At 44.5% G+C, this 15,083-nt stretch overlaps 1 protein-coding gene and 1 non-coding gene across 3 annotated transcripts in view; both read right to left on the bottom strand.

Moving 5' to 3' along the window:
* Nucleotides 1–4,082: 4,082 nt before the first annotated feature.
* Nucleotides 4,083–15,083, bottom strand: part of F9 (coagulation factor IX) — a 28,500-nt gene continuing 17,499 nt past the window's right edge. For both annotated transcript variants that reach the window (XM_060087267.1, XM_060087266.1), the window contains 3 exons: nt 12,789–12,994; nt 5,297–5,411; nt 4,083–4,630 (listed from right to left, as the gene is read on the bottom strand). In XM_060087267.1, coding sequence (XP_059943250.1) covers nt 4,083–4,630; nt 5,297–5,411; nt 12,789–12,994 — 869 coding nt within the window. The remainder of the gene's footprint in view (nt 4,631–5,296; nt 5,412–12,788; nt 12,995–15,083) is intronic.
* Nucleotides 13,487–13,559, bottom strand: TRNAK-CUU (transfer RNA lysine (anticodon CUU)). The gene has a single exon. It is a non-coding gene; the product is annotated as a tRNA-Lys (tRNA).

Genomic DNA, 15,083 nt, shown 5'->3' on the forward strand with positions numbered 1-15,083 from the left:
TGAGTTTTAATGTCATGAAAATGCATGTTTATTTTTGTAATATATTCCAAGAGGAAAATAGATTTTTATATATAGATTTTCACTAAAGCATGTCATGTGTAAATCTCGAGACCCCTTAACTTTATGAGGTCAGCACCTAAGCCACTACACGGTTATTGATCCGGAGAAGCTATCTACTGCAGCATTTCTTTTTTTTTTAAACTTTAAAAAAAATAGATTTATTAATTAATTAATTTATTTATTTTTGGCTGTATTGGGACTTCATTGCAGTGTGCGGGCTTCTCATTGCGGTGGCTTCTCTTGTTGTGGAGCATGGGCTCTAGGCGCACGGGCTTCAGTAGTTGCAGCACACTGGCTCAGTAGTTGTGGCACGTGGGCTCTAGAGAGCAGGCTCAGTAGTTGTGGTGCACGGGCTTAGTTGCTCCACAGCGTGTGTGATCTTCCCGGATCAGGGCTCGAACCCGTGTCCCCTGCATTGGCAGGCAGATTCTTAACCACTGCGCCACCAGAGAAGCCCTGCATGCTGTCACTCTTATAGTTCTAGAAATGCTGCATTAGGGCTTCCCTGGTGGCGCAGTGGTTAAGAATTCACCTGCCAATGCAGGGGACATGGGTTCGAAATATAGGAAATATTCCTATTTCCATCCTTCTCCAATCAAGAGGTAGCTCTTGGGGGTAGGGTGGGGGTGGGGTTCGGGGGGCAAAAAAGAGGTCAGTCTCCTTCCAAGGTGAAATGATCTGGCCAGGAGTTCGAAATAGTACTCTCATTCTGTGAGGGGGTCTTGGCTGTCTTCCAGAAGCTGTTGCCTCTTTATCTATAAGAAAGTGTCTGCTTGCTGTTCTTCCCTTCTGATACCTTTCTCCATACAAGAGGTTGAGGTTAACTCTGGAAATCTCAAGGCAAGCTATAACCCCACGGACACGGTGGAAGAGGTCTGCCTTGAAAGTACTCTTGGAGAAAATGAGTGATCTGTGTACCTGGATTGGTTGGAAAGGGCAGGGGTCCCATAGTCTTTTGCCTGCTGTGACTCCATAGTTTCCAGAACATGGTTTTTGTGGCTTTAACCATGAGATTTTTTCCCCCCAAGTTTTAATTTTGTATTAATCCACGGATCCTAGCATTTTTCTTTTTTAAACCCTGAGGTTTCTAAATGGCATCAGCCTCAGATTCAAAAAGAGCCCTGATTCCTGAGTGCTTTGCTCAGACAGGCCTGTCAGCTGCTGAAGTCTGTTTTCCCGACACCCAGGGCTGGGCGGCATTGTTAGCATCCCAGATTCGGCGGGCCTTTGAAACATTCCTTCAACTCTCAAACAGCAGTTTTTGGGGTAGGCTGCTGTCTCGGCGTGCTGCCTATGTTTTACCCTGCGCAGCTGCAATGAATCGAGTTGAAATGTTGCCAGGATGACTGTGTGCCAGATGACACTGATGAAGTTGCTCTAGAAGTCAAATGTCACATCTGGAAGGCCCAGTGCTCACAGCTGGGCTAAAAGCCAGGCACCAGCACTGCAGGTTCATTCCACATGTGCTGCTCTGAGTCCAGGACTGTGGTTCCAGTTTGCTATTCGACCGCCACTCTGCCTTCCCCGCTACCTGTTGGTCTTCTTGATTTGGTCACCTGTTTGTCAATTAGAGCATCACTAGTAAGAATTTCAGGCAGTTTTCACTCCCAGGTTTGCTGAAAGGATAGCCACCAATGCAGAATGCCCCAGCGGCCCTAAAAATATAGACAGGGCTCTAATTGAAAGCATTGTACTTTCACAGTGTGCAGTGGGACACCTGAGTTCTAGTCCTGGCTCTTGACATTGTATTACTTTGGGCCTGGCATTATCTTGGCCTCAATTTCCTCATCTGTTAAATGGGTAGAGGAGTTTGGATGGTGTCTAAGGGCCTTTGCAGCTCAGACATTCTTAGATTGGATTGTAAACCTTCAGAAGTGGTTTAGAAATTATAATTAAGCAATTTTGCGAACTGGTCTGTCATGGTACAGGAAAGTTGGGGAGAAAACCTTTCTTTCTCCCTTGGCAGAGAAAATTGGACACTTTGTTCCTGTCAGCATTTAGCAAACAATATTCAAAAGAACCCAAAGCAGTCATACTTAAACAGCAAGTTGAAATGACCGCACTACATTAACACACTTTTCTTCACTCAGCAAGAGTTCTATTTTAATCTGTCACTCCCAATATTGTTGCAGCAGCATATTTCAGCCAATTTAGGTTAAGTAGCTACAGCGATTTTTGAAAGCATTAATGATTCTTATATGGCGACTGCAAATGCTCTAGGTAGAATCTAGCGAGGGCCTGGATCCAAAGCCCCTGGCTCTTAGGTGGGCTTAAAGGCCCCGTATGTTTAGTGGTGGCAACATGCCATATGTGGGTCCTAATGAATCCAGTCATTTTTGAGCTTATGGGGAAAAAGGCTGTGGATTTGAGACTGATGGGCCCAGAAGCTCCTCCCTCTGCCACAGGGAAGACCAATCGCAGGAGGTATAAGGTGTCCTGCCAAATGTAGGGTTTGGGACCTCTCTCTGGGAATGATTCAACAAGAAACACTTTGAGAAATTGAAAACTACCTTTATTGATACTTATGTTTGAAAGACTAAAGGAAAAAGGAATTAACTAGAGTAACTTGAAAGAAATCAGCAAGTGTGAGGTCTGGCGGAGGGTGAGATGAGGGCAGGAGCAGCAGCAGCTTGGTGGGGTCAAAGTGGTCCAAAACATGATGTTGTCAGTAGTTCCACATGTAATCACATGCACGGTAAATGATTCACATCACCCAAATTCGTGAAAAGCCAAGGTCTGAAGCAGAACACCAGTTTAATTCACAAAGGGAAATAGTCTAACAGATCGAACTATTGATGTGATTGATGTGTTGGTTGGTCAGTAACCCTCTAGAACATACAATATAGAAGGCCTAATTATAATCAAAAAGTGGCTTGGGGAGCATGAACCAGAAAAAGGGAGTTGGTTGGCTCATTGTAATGAGTGCATCCCTCTTCACTGTGGTGATACACCAGTTGAGGAGGCATGATGCCTATCTTCTCTGGTCTGAGCAACTTCTTCCTTAGCCCTGGATAACACTGGAGACACACCAACAAATTCTTTCTTGAAGACTCTATTAGCTCTAGTTGCAAACTGACTGTTCTGACAGGGGACAAAACACCTGGGTTGATGTCAGCTTTCTTGGTTACAATGACACGCCGGTTTGCCTTCATGGAAGCATGTCTAGTGAAACCTCCATAACAACACAATTAAAGCTCTTAGGAAACTATTCTGATGGGTCGTTCCTTCCATTATGTATGCATTTTAATAATGTGACTGTCTGAGAGGAACTTTTCCTCCAAGTTCAGGCACCTTACTTCATCCCTATGCAATGAAAAGCAAGTCCAAGACCAAACTGAGAGCAAGTCTGGGTTTGATAGGTATATATAATTGTGTACAGCAGTAAAACAGTATGATGCGCCCCTTCCCTCCTTTAATGCCTATGTAAGGAAAAGGGGAGAGAGGGAGAGAGAAAGAACAGAACTGATTTGGGGATTAGGAGTTGGCAAGGACAAAGGATGCAGGAATAAGGGTACTGAAAAAAAAGTAGTGTTTCCCATGAGTTTTAACCTGTCAGCTGCTCCTGTGTTCTTCCTGTATGAGTGTGGTGCTGGCCTTGTGATGGACTAGACCAAATATCCTAGATACAGATCTAATAAATTTTAACGTTTTGATGGGAGAGGTGAGAAAGATCTGGCACATGGAATGCTGCTAAGGACGGAGAAGCAGGGAGTCGCCCCAGTGGAGAAACATAATGCCTGATGCGCAGGATGAAGAACTTAACTTCACAGTTCTGTCAAGGGCTGGACCTGGAGGAATAGGCACAATTTCCCACCACAGTATATTTCTCTAGTGATTACATTTTCTAATCTACTTATTCTAGTAAAATATGAATTCTAGCTAGACTTCTTCTGGTAAAGAGAAAAAGCAGTATTCATAGAATGTATATATTCAAATCTAAAGAGATGGGAAAGTGATTATTTAGGAAAGGACCTTGTCCATGTTCAATCCCAAATATATCAGCCTTGGAAATACATTTTTCTTTAAGTGAACTTTGTTTTTTCCTTAATCCAGTTGACATACCGAGATACCTTGGTATATATTCCATATTTTCCTTTCACTGCACACTCTTCGCCCCAGCTAATAATTCCAGTTAAGAAACTGGTACCTTCCACTTCGGTAACATGGGGTCCCCCACTGTCTCCTTGGCATGAATCTTTACCTCCCTCATGGAAGCCAGCACAGAACATGTGATTATAGATGGTGAACTTTGTGGATCGAAGGCATGTAGCTCGGTCAACAAGTGGAACTTTCAGGTACTGAAGAATTGAAGCCGATCTCCCTCTGTTGAAGACTCTCCCCCAGCCACTCACATAACCATATCCAAATTTGAGGAAGATGTTTGTGTATTCCCTGTCAGCAATGCAAATAGGGGTTACGTAGCTATTTAGCATTAAGGGTTCATCCAGTTCCAGAAGGGCAATGTCATGGCTGTACTTATTAACAGATGCGTTGTAGCTGTGGTGAGGAATAGCACGGATCACGTTTCGCTTTTGCTCTGTAGTTTCTGTCTCCTCGGTGTTATGCTCACCTATTGAAAAGAAATTTGTTTTTCAATCACAGTCTTTCCCACAAAGAAACACGTTTTCCAAGTGTCCACCTAGCATCATTGAATTACCTGGCAGTCAGGTGTCAAAGATCTTGTATTGTTACGATTTTGGTAAAATGTAATGAGGGCCGATGCATACTTTTCAGACCAAAAAGCCATTCAGGACCATCGGATAGATGGATCTGTTCACCCATGCTGTTACAAGTCTTACACGGTTCACAGGTGATAATGAATCGACTTGTTATGAATTATCCTAGACGTTCCCAACTTCAAAGATTCTGACCCCCTTCTTTGAGCACAGATAATACATTCATTTGGTCATTCATTCAATGTTATCTGAGGGCAGGTTGCAGCTTGTGCCAGGTGCAAGGATACAAGAATCAGTGATATGACACGACTTTTGGGAAGGCGCAGTCTGGTGGGGAAACGGACACATCAATAGATAATTGTACTGCACTGACGTGAAAGGTCCGCCAAAAGAACGATGGGGGGCTTGGAGGATGGAACACATTGGATTTTGAAAAGATGGCCCCTCTACCACTAGTTCAACTTATTTAGCAATGAGCTTATTAGGCCTTAGTAAAGTATGGTCTAGCAGTCATGCAGAAGATCTAGGGATGTTGCAGACGTCTATCATTCTTTATTTACCTGCGACAACAGTAATTTTAACACCAGGTTTGATACAGTGGGCTGCAGTTACAACCCATTTTTCATTAACGATGGAACCTCCACAGAACCCATCAATTTCATCACTCAAAAGGACCTGTGGAAACAAAATTATGAATATTACTACATAATATATTTGATCCAGAGCAAAAAAACCCATGTGTGCTGTTTAGAGGAGTGGGCAAAATGTTGGCTTCTAGGTGCTGGCAGAAGTAGAGTGTTTCTGGAAAGTGTCAGCTTTGAAGATGAATTAGTGTTTCTGGAGCACAATCAAAAAAGCCATTTCTGAAACTCTTGAATAGAATGAGCAGTGATAGCCAGGGGGAGCACTAGATGAGGCAACTATGAGGAAATGGCTTCTTTTGATGATTCAGGGCCCTTGGATTCCTTTTCCAGGTGAGTCAGGTTCTCTGATAGCATGAATTGCTTCACGGGGATATGGCAGGTACATTCAGAAACGCACTTATTTGACTCCTGGGGATCAATAGTTATTACCCAGTCTTCTGTCTCTGCACGAGGAAATCTCCTTGCTACAGATCATTTGAAAGAGAAAAACTATTGATTTTTCCAGGAGGTCTTTTCAAGCTCTTTCTAAGCCAGAATGATATGAAATGAGACCTATGGCCTCCCTAAGGGCTGTTCTATGGCCATCCAGGCAGTGAGCAACAGCAGAGCTCACCCACTCCTTCCGGTCTCCCCCAGCTCTATTCTCCTCCCCCAACTGGATCCGTAAGCTGCCTCTGTCCTAAAAGGTCTATTAAGCTATGTTTGATTTGGGGACAAAGCAGACAAAGGTGTTTGGGTGCTCCTTTGAGCCTGGACATTATTAGATAAGAGGCCAATCCATCCTTTCATCTGTACGTTCATTGTATAGCCAGAGTGGTTCATGAATATTTTTACCACCTCAATGTCTAGATCAAGTTGGAGAATTTCACTTCTTGTGTATGCAAGGGCCTGGATCCATCTGAGAAGTGTGAACACTAGAGGGCACACTAACATTTGGTAAACCCTGTGTGGGCCCTGACTAGCCCTTGTGAGCTGCTGACCTTTTACTAAAGCACACATAGTCCCAGGCATAAACCCATTCATAATAAACTAGGGAAGGGGTGTGGTCACTCCTTTCAAGTGTGAGTCTGAGAAGGTCCTTGGGGGCATATTCTAGTGAAGATTCTTTTTGTCCTGAATTCAGTTTATGGAACACTTGCTAAGCCCTAGACACTAAAGCACTTGCTAAATCCTAGACACCAAAGCACTAGCCTCCTACCTGGAGACCTATGGGCCTGACTCACTGCAAGCCTCTGAGCCTCTTTTCCATACTCAGGTTTCCCTCTCATTCTAGCTGTTTCTTCTTACGTTGAAAAGTAAAAATATAGGAAAACTCACACAAGATAATAAACACCAGTGTACCCATCGCCCAGACTTAACAATCTTAATTTTTTTTGAACCTGTATTGATTGCTAACTATGGATAATCACTGTGCTAAGTGTTTTATGTACTTTGTGGAGTGACAGTAACATATCCATATATAGACGAGCAAACTGAGGTTTAGATATGCAGTTAGTTAGTTAAGGTTAGTTAGTGGTGAGGCTGGGTTGCAAACCCTAGTCAGCCTGGCTTCAGAATCTAGGCTTCTAAGCACCCAGTATTTCTCCAAGCGTGCTTGGTGGGCCGATTGCTGTAGAATCATCTGGGATGCTTGTAAAATGCAGCTTTGGGAGCCCACCCAGACTTAATCAGAATATTTGGTGGCTGGGATGGGAGAAAATGAAGATCTCCAGAATATCCTTATGCATAATTAAATTTGAGAAATTCGGTTTCAGAATTCCCAAGGCTTGGTGACCTTTCTTAAGGTTTTAAAAGTGCTCACTCCAGGCAGGGCTGGCTACATAATTTGTAGGGCTTGTTGCAAAATGAAAACGCAGGGCCTCTTGTTCAAAAGCGAGGAAAAAGTGTCACGGAAGATCCTAAAAAACAAAACTTTTTCTTTTCTTCTGTGGTGTCTCACAACCTATCATGGTGTTTTGAATTTACTATTCAAAGTTGTGCTTCCTCGGGTATGGGGGATATTCGCTGGCCGTGCGCAGATCCTCACGGGTGCCCAGGGACTACAGCCTGAAATCGAGCACGCAAGCACAAAGGCAGCCCTCAGCTGCCAGGTCCCCTCTTCCGCCAGCCCTGTGCTGACGCCCTGTGCCGACGCCCTGTGCCCCAGCAGGGGAAAGGGTAAGTCAGTCTTTCCCACTGGTCCACTGTAGCAATCAACAGCAAACAGTGACTCCCAAGGGATTTCAACTTCCCCGCCAGGATATGTTCAGGCCCTGGAATGAAGGTGGACAAGAGGTTTGCCCCTGCCATTCACCCTCCAAATGTGCTATGATGCATTTCTGGTCCTGAGATGCGATGTGGCCACGCCCCGTCCCCAAATGGCATAGAGTCTGTGCACCCAGCCTCAACCCTCCCTGTGCCTGTGCCGGAGGATGATGACAATGGTAGCTGTTGAGGGTGAGGAGGTGGCATCTGCCAGTGAGCCAGAGGTTGGGGGTGGTAGTGGTCACTGGGCAGCTGTGGAAAGGGGAGACAGAGCTAGCCAAGGCACAACAGGACAGGGGAGAGGGAGGTCAAGAATCCATCCCTGGGTGGTGCTGAGAAGTAAGAGTGTGGTGACTTGAGGTTCCAGGTCCCCAGCACATGCATGCTCCATTGTCTCATTGAACTTGAGTTACAAAACACAAATGCAAAGCACTGAACTACAGATGCGGGAACCTTTTGAAGACAGGGCCCTGTGCAAGTGCACTGGTCACCAGCTCATGAAGCTGGCCCAGACCTCAGGTGAGTTTCATCACCAAGCAAATTTGCGTAACTGTTCTTTACTGGGCCTAATGATTACAACTGAATACATTTGCTCAAGTAACTGGAGTTAAGCATTCACATGCAATGATATAATGGTGCTTCTCCTCTATATGAGAGGTGAATTGGACATCTCTCAGCTTAATGGGCTAGTTAGGCCAGAGTGAATGATAGCCACAGCGCCTGGGCACAGAGACTAATCTGATGTAGCTAGTCTGACTCCTGCCAAAGACTTGCTGCCCGGAGCTTCTACACTGTTCTGGTGGATGGCTGAGAAATACAGTTGTGTTCTTCTAAGCCCGAAGAGTGTTTTTTTGCCCATTCCTGATTGGTATTAGAAATTTTAGCAAACATCTTTGCCAAGAAAAAGCCCTAAAATACATTTGCCTTTAAAGATATTACAAGCGACTTGGTTTTGGAATGTTTGCTTGGCTACCTCAGGATCACAGCTATCTAAATATTAGCTGTTTGGGTTTGAGCTGTCTGCTTGGCGAAGGACAAGTTCTTGTATGGCATCACTTTGGAGAATGCTGGAAAAATGGGAAAGCATATGTTCTGAGCAAGGATGTCAGAGTTCTGATCTGTCAAACATTTTCATGTTTGTCACATCCTAACAGGAGCCTGTTTTCTCTTTCAGACATACCCACACACCCACACACATCTGCAAAACACACATTCACATATCTGTTTTGATGTTCTTCACTGACAATGCCAGCCTAGAATAAAAGCTGCTGCCCTGTTGTTCCCTTCCTAACCTTTTAACTCAAACTTGGCCTTTCCCTGTGATTTCAGTAAACCCTCACTCTCCCTACTTAGCCACCTCCAGCTTTACAATAACATTTTTTCTTTGCACATTTGTTCTCTTTCATATGAAGAGCAAAACCATTTCTACATGATGCACAGCTTATTATGCCCACAGGTGTGATTCGCCCAGCCCTTGGCCCTACTTCATTTTTCTGGGCACAGAGGGGATGCTCACTTTTGGCTTTTAATGGTTAACTAGACTCGTCATTGAAAGAGACTTCATCTAACCATCCTAGAGAATAATTGTATAAATGTTCTGTTCAAAATAGTTTTGTGAGGCCAGATGATATTACATATGTTATGTTTTCATTTCTGCTAATTGGAGCTGTATCATCTGAGCTAGGAAAAATAGAGGATTACCTTTCCAAGTGAAGATATATCTATAGTCTTAGGACCTTCCTGTAACATCTTCCTCCCAACCCCTGTCCACCCCCCCCAACCCCCGCAAAAAAAGAGAAGTTCTGGTTCGTACAGATGGTAACTGCATGTTGTCTGCTATGGGGGTGTATCCTAATCAAATGGAAAGGATTGGGTCTGTGTAGGTAGCTGTATAGGTCAAGTGCTCAGGTGCCTTTAAGGATAGCTTCAGGCCAAAGCTGAGGAAAGCCAAGACTGGGGAAAATGCTAAGACATTTTAAAGATTGTTTAGGCCAAGAATAGAATAAGGGATAGACAGACTGCCTCTCAAGACATATTTTGTTGGGTAAAATGGTTAAATACAGGCAATTGCATATGATACAGCCGATATAAAGGATTAAGGAAAGCTTAACTACTTGGTTTCCATTGTATTCCGTTTTTATCAATCTCATAGAATGATCTTCAAATTATTAAATGTACAATAATTATGGCTAATACAGAACCTGAGGCCCATGATAAAACAAAAGAGAAAGATCTGGTACTTCACGCACAGGGCCAGTCGGATCCTAACTCAAAGCAGAAGAGGAGGACAGAACTCTTGGGGGCAGGCTTGCGCATGCTCAGAATTGTGGGCTGGCAGGGTCAAGTGCATGGGACCAAAACCCAGTTAAAGCTTTAGAAAGCGGAAACACAGTGCTACTTCCTCAAATCTCTCACTATTAAGCTGTTGATGAAGGTGGTCTCATGGTACAGGTGTTGCAATTTCCCAACTCTAATGTTCACATCTTTCATTGTTTCCCTTTGTAGCCGTATGAAATTCGAGTTCTGTTTTAGTTTCCCACTCCGCTAAGGATATACCGACTCTAGGAAATAGCCTTTCTGTTCCTATATAAGAGTTAACCCTCTAGCTTCCTCTCTCCGCTCCTAAGTGGCCCTGCAGAGTCCCTGCTTCCCGTCCCCAGAGTTCTCCAGGGGCTCTGAGACCAACCCTGGGCATCTGGAGGGAAAATGAAGGAAACTGGCCTCACACCTCCCTAAGCTCCTTTCTTGGGTGTTCTGTCACTGTGATGTAGGGTCAGAGGTCATAGGTCAGGCAAGCCTGCCTTCACCTTTGGCCTTGGGGGTCGGGGGTCAAGGCGGCCGGAAGCACAGGGGCTTCTGGGAAGCATCTGTGGCTGACCCGGTGCGGCTGTGGCTGCGGCGGCGGCGGCGGCGGCGGCGGCAGCGGCGTTTCCTCTAGCTGGGAAGCGGAGACGAAAGCCCTAGAATAAGGTAAGAAATGCACGCGGCCGCGGACAAGCTGCGCCGAAGGTGAAGCTCGCTCCTTAGGGTCTCAGAGCTGCACGGGGTGGCTGCAGTCCCTAGCCTGTCCTGTCTCATCTCCCACCAGGGGAGCCCGAGCCCTCGATGCTCTCCGGGATGGGGTTGTCCCGCTGCTGCTGTCCCAGTGACAGAGCAGCTCGAGTCAACAATTCCACGAACATCTGTTGAACCAAATCTCCTCCCCGAGCTGCCCAGCTCACGTGGCCAGCCCAAGTGGTTGGGAAGGGCTTTCTTTTTCTTTTTTTTCTTTTTTTGGCGGTACGCAGGCCTCCCACTGCTGTGGCCTCTCCCGCCGCGGAGCACAGGCTCCGGACGTGCAGGCCCAGCGGCCATGGCTCACGGGCCCAGCCGCTCCACGGCATGTGGGATCCTCCCGGACCGGGGCACGAACCCGTGTCTCCTGCATCGGCAGGAGGACTCTCAACAACTGTGCCACCAGGGAAGCCCGGAAAGGGCTTTCTTAACCGGGGCCAGGATCGACCTGCCTGCCTGGAACTTTCACCCGTAAGTCTACAAAGAAAAAGTCGGCGTCCCCTTTCTCTTGTGGCCCTTTAACTCTTGCAAACAGCTCACCTAAACCTTTTCTTTAACAGACTAGACATTTCCAGTTCGTTCAAACTGTTTGTTACTCCAGAGGAAAGTGAACTCTGTCTGTGCTGCTTTGTGGGATTGCTTCACCCACGTGGTCGCGTTATTTCCCATCCCCTTTTATTGACGCATCAGCATTTTGAATCACTTTTTTCTAGGTGACATTGCTACACAGTATTTCCTATGTTAGAGCCACAGATCTAGTTTGGCCATTGAAACCCCAGCTGTTGCTAGCTTTCTCTTGATGCCTGGGCTGCAGCAGGTGTGTTGCAGTCTTGTCTGCAATCAGATCAAGCATTTCCACCTTGCAGATTGACGGTGACATGGTCGAGCTGACTCATCCACAAATGGGGAGAGATTCTGGTTGGTTTTCTTTCTTATTTTGTCTAAAAGTGACTTTTGCACACTCAGTTTGTCTCCTATTTTTGAAACCCAGTAACCTTTTGTGAGAAACTGGGTGGAGGTGGGTGTGGAGAGACGGTTCTCTGGTGAGGAAGGCATCAGTGTGAAAGTATGGCAGGGTCTTTCTCAAGTATCCTAGCAAGTAGCACAGCTCTTCACTTTTGGAAAAAACTAAAACCTAGCGCTTGGTACCTCTACAGTCAGTAATCTTACTTCATATGGATGAAATAGCGAGTGAACGTGTATGTGCACAGGTGTGGATGAGTGATCTTGAACATTCCTAATGATCTTAGCTGGGCTCCATAGGAAGGAGACAACAGGTACACTAAGTGTGCAGCGAGGAGGATGTGAAAAGATTTGAAATAATGGGTATCAAATCTAGCCCTTGGCTGTTACCTCAAAAATGTGCACAGGTGATTTTCATGTGGGTTGTCTGCAGATCACACCTGGAGAAATGTGGGACTAGGGACCACGAGTCTACTGTTTGGTGTTTTGGAGCCTAGCTTCTATAAAAAGTTTGTTTCCTTTGGACCAGTGCGTTTCAAATTGTAGAGTGCGTCAGAATCACCTGAAGGGCTTGTTAGTGCACAGATTGCTGGCCTCACCCTCAGAGATGCTGATTCAGTAGGTCTGAGGCATAGCATGAAAATTTACGTTCCTCACAAGTTCCCAGGTGAATCTGATGCTACCACACTTTGAGAACTACAGCCTTTGACCAACCCCTGTCTCATATGCCCTGGTTCCAGTAACCCAGTTCTTGTCTTAATCCTTCCTGAGTCCTTTTAAAAATGCCTTCGAAATAATTCAGTTTCTCTGGATCTAGTGACTTTCTGACTCTCACCAGTTCTCCCAGGGGCTGAAGCTGAAGTAATACCCAGAACCCCAGCACCAGTGACCTCGCTTCCAGACCTCCCTGTTGCTTGTCTGAAATCCTGCTGTGCTATTTCCTTGATGCCAAACTCTCCTTGACCTTGTATGGTAGCTGTCCCTGGACTTCTCTCTCACCAGCTTCCTCCTCCGGCTTAGTGTTGAAACTTGCCTAAATACTTCCCTCATCCCAATAAGTCTGTCTGATGTCCTAGCCTCAGCCTCCCACCTGGCCTGGCCCTTGCCCACTGGGCTCCGGTTTTGACACACCATAAATATAGAGTACCTGCCAAGGGAATTGACCTCTTATGGCGTCTTCTCCACCAACAATGCGAATGACGTCATTGGATGATTGGTTGCTTTGAGTGATGTTATCCAAAATTATTTCAGCTTCAGTAGAATTTTCATAGTCCATATTGGAAAAAATAGTCTCAGCACGGGTGAACTTCATACGAGGGTTTGAGACAGAAACTCTTCCACAGGGAAATGGCACTAGACAAATGGGAAAAAAAAAATTAGTGTTCTGGTATTTCTCATTGGCAAGCAGAACTTGTATTACAAAAATCGAAAATGAGGCCCATCCTTGTCACTTCTGAGAAGTAGGCCTGTCGATATTTTTAAAAAAATCAAATCAATGAATATAGTCTAAAACTAAAAGGTTAATTGAATTATTTTCATGGAAAGTTTTCAAACCCTTCATGAAAAGGACATTTGGCTCAGGAATCCATCATCTTTATGGAAATAGAAGAGGTGTTCCAGAATTGAATTTTTTAAGACTTTTATAAAGTCTAATGACTTTCTGTTTAGTTTCTTTGCTAAAAAGTCTTACTCTCAAGTACTGTCCCTGAATGGAAATCTGGTGCCATGTGACTTTGATTTTAGAATTAGGTAAATGGAATGTCTGCTGCTTATTGTTAACAGGATTTCTTTCTTTCTTTCTTTCTTTCTTTTTTTGGCCGCACCACGTGGCTTATGGGATTTTAGTTCCCCGACCAGGGATCGAACCCGGGCCCTCAGCAGTAAGAGTGCAGAGTCCTAACCACTGGACCACCAGGGAATTCTCAGGGTTTCTTTTGTAGACCAGAATGCCTTCTAGATTCCAAGGTGGACTTTAGGTATCCATTGGGGAGAGATCATCGTGATTTAATTACCTGGCTATTGAGTATTAACCAAATAAGTTATTGATATGATTATTACAGCCACATCTACCTGGGCACTGGCCACCTTTTACCTTGGGTTGGTTTATTTCCTAAAGAAAAGAAATCATCTACTGAAACACTGGGGACAACCCGAATGGAAATTTGTAGTCCAGCAAAGTCACCTCACATTTCATTTCTCACTTTCCTTCTATCCACATTCCTTATAACAGACATTTCTATAGCAACCAGCTGTGGCAGAGTATCATGAAGACAGCATGTGGTTGGGAAAACAAGAAATTAGTTCAGAATACTTATGTATAAATATAAATCATCAACAATAGCTAGAGAAAAGGGACCATTACTATTGAAAGGCAGAAAAGCTTATTTTAGGTTTGGCCTATTTATTCTGCTAAAGCTAAGGCTATATTCAAATATAACACTTAATAGTTGGAGGTGGGTCTCCATTTTTTTCCTCTCTTATAACAGAGAAGGGCTTATAAGGGTTTACCTACTATGCTATCTGTCTACACTGGAAGTTAGGTTTCGAAGGTTAAAACAGATATGTGCACACACTTCTCCCTAGGTAGGCTAAGTTGAAGCAGTGTATGTCAAGAACCAGGTAGAAGAACAGGAGGCAGGCAGGTCCCTGAAGCATTAGAGACTCTTCATTTTAGTGTAGCATGTATACTCTTGGCTTCTGATGCTGCCTTTAATTTCCTCTGCCGGGTGCATTGCTGAGATAGGTATCGAACCCAGTTACAGAGGAATGGTGCGTGATTTAATGTACCAATTTAATAAGATATCAGGCTTTGGAAATGCAAAAGAAATTATATCTAGTTTGCTTCAAAAAGACCCCTCATTTAGCAAATGTAATTGATCCCACAGAACCTGCTTTTTTCAAAATCCAAGTTTCTACTGCCTTCTTTTTCAGAGAAGAGCAGTATGAGTTTGGAGTGGAGATGCTCTGAACACACCAGTCAGCTGTCAACATGGTGGCATGGTTGGCATGAGTGGGAAACATTGCTTTGTCCACTGCTGTATAGACTGACTGTGCTGATCAGCCTGACACAACTTAAAACAGATGGTTGTCGGAACTGTTGTGATGCCAAGCGTGTAAACTCAGCTGAGACCCAAGGATAGGAAATAACTTTCTTGGAGTAAGCCAGCCACACCCAGACAGATCATGCTTAAAATTCACTATCCTTGTACTAGAAGCCTATCAGTCGATCACGTACGTATCTTTTATGTTATGGGATTACTACATTAATTTGACTTGGCGAATTACAAATAGGCATACAGAAATCACACAAATCGATTGCTTCATGATATAAAGGTCAGAGAAAAAAATCAGACACAGAAAAGAACTCAGACTGAAGACAGTTGCAGAATTTCTATTTAAAATGATGATGCATTTTGAAAAATTAATTTGTCCAAGCTGCTAG

Source organism: Mesoplodon densirostris, chromosome X (assembly GCF_025265405.1).
Source record: "Mesoplodon densirostris isolate mMesDen1 chromosome X, mMesDen1 primary haplotype, whole genome shotgun sequence".
Classification (NCBI taxonomy): domain Eukaryota; kingdom Metazoa; phylum Chordata; class Mammalia; order Artiodactyla; family Ziphiidae; genus Mesoplodon; species Mesoplodon densirostris.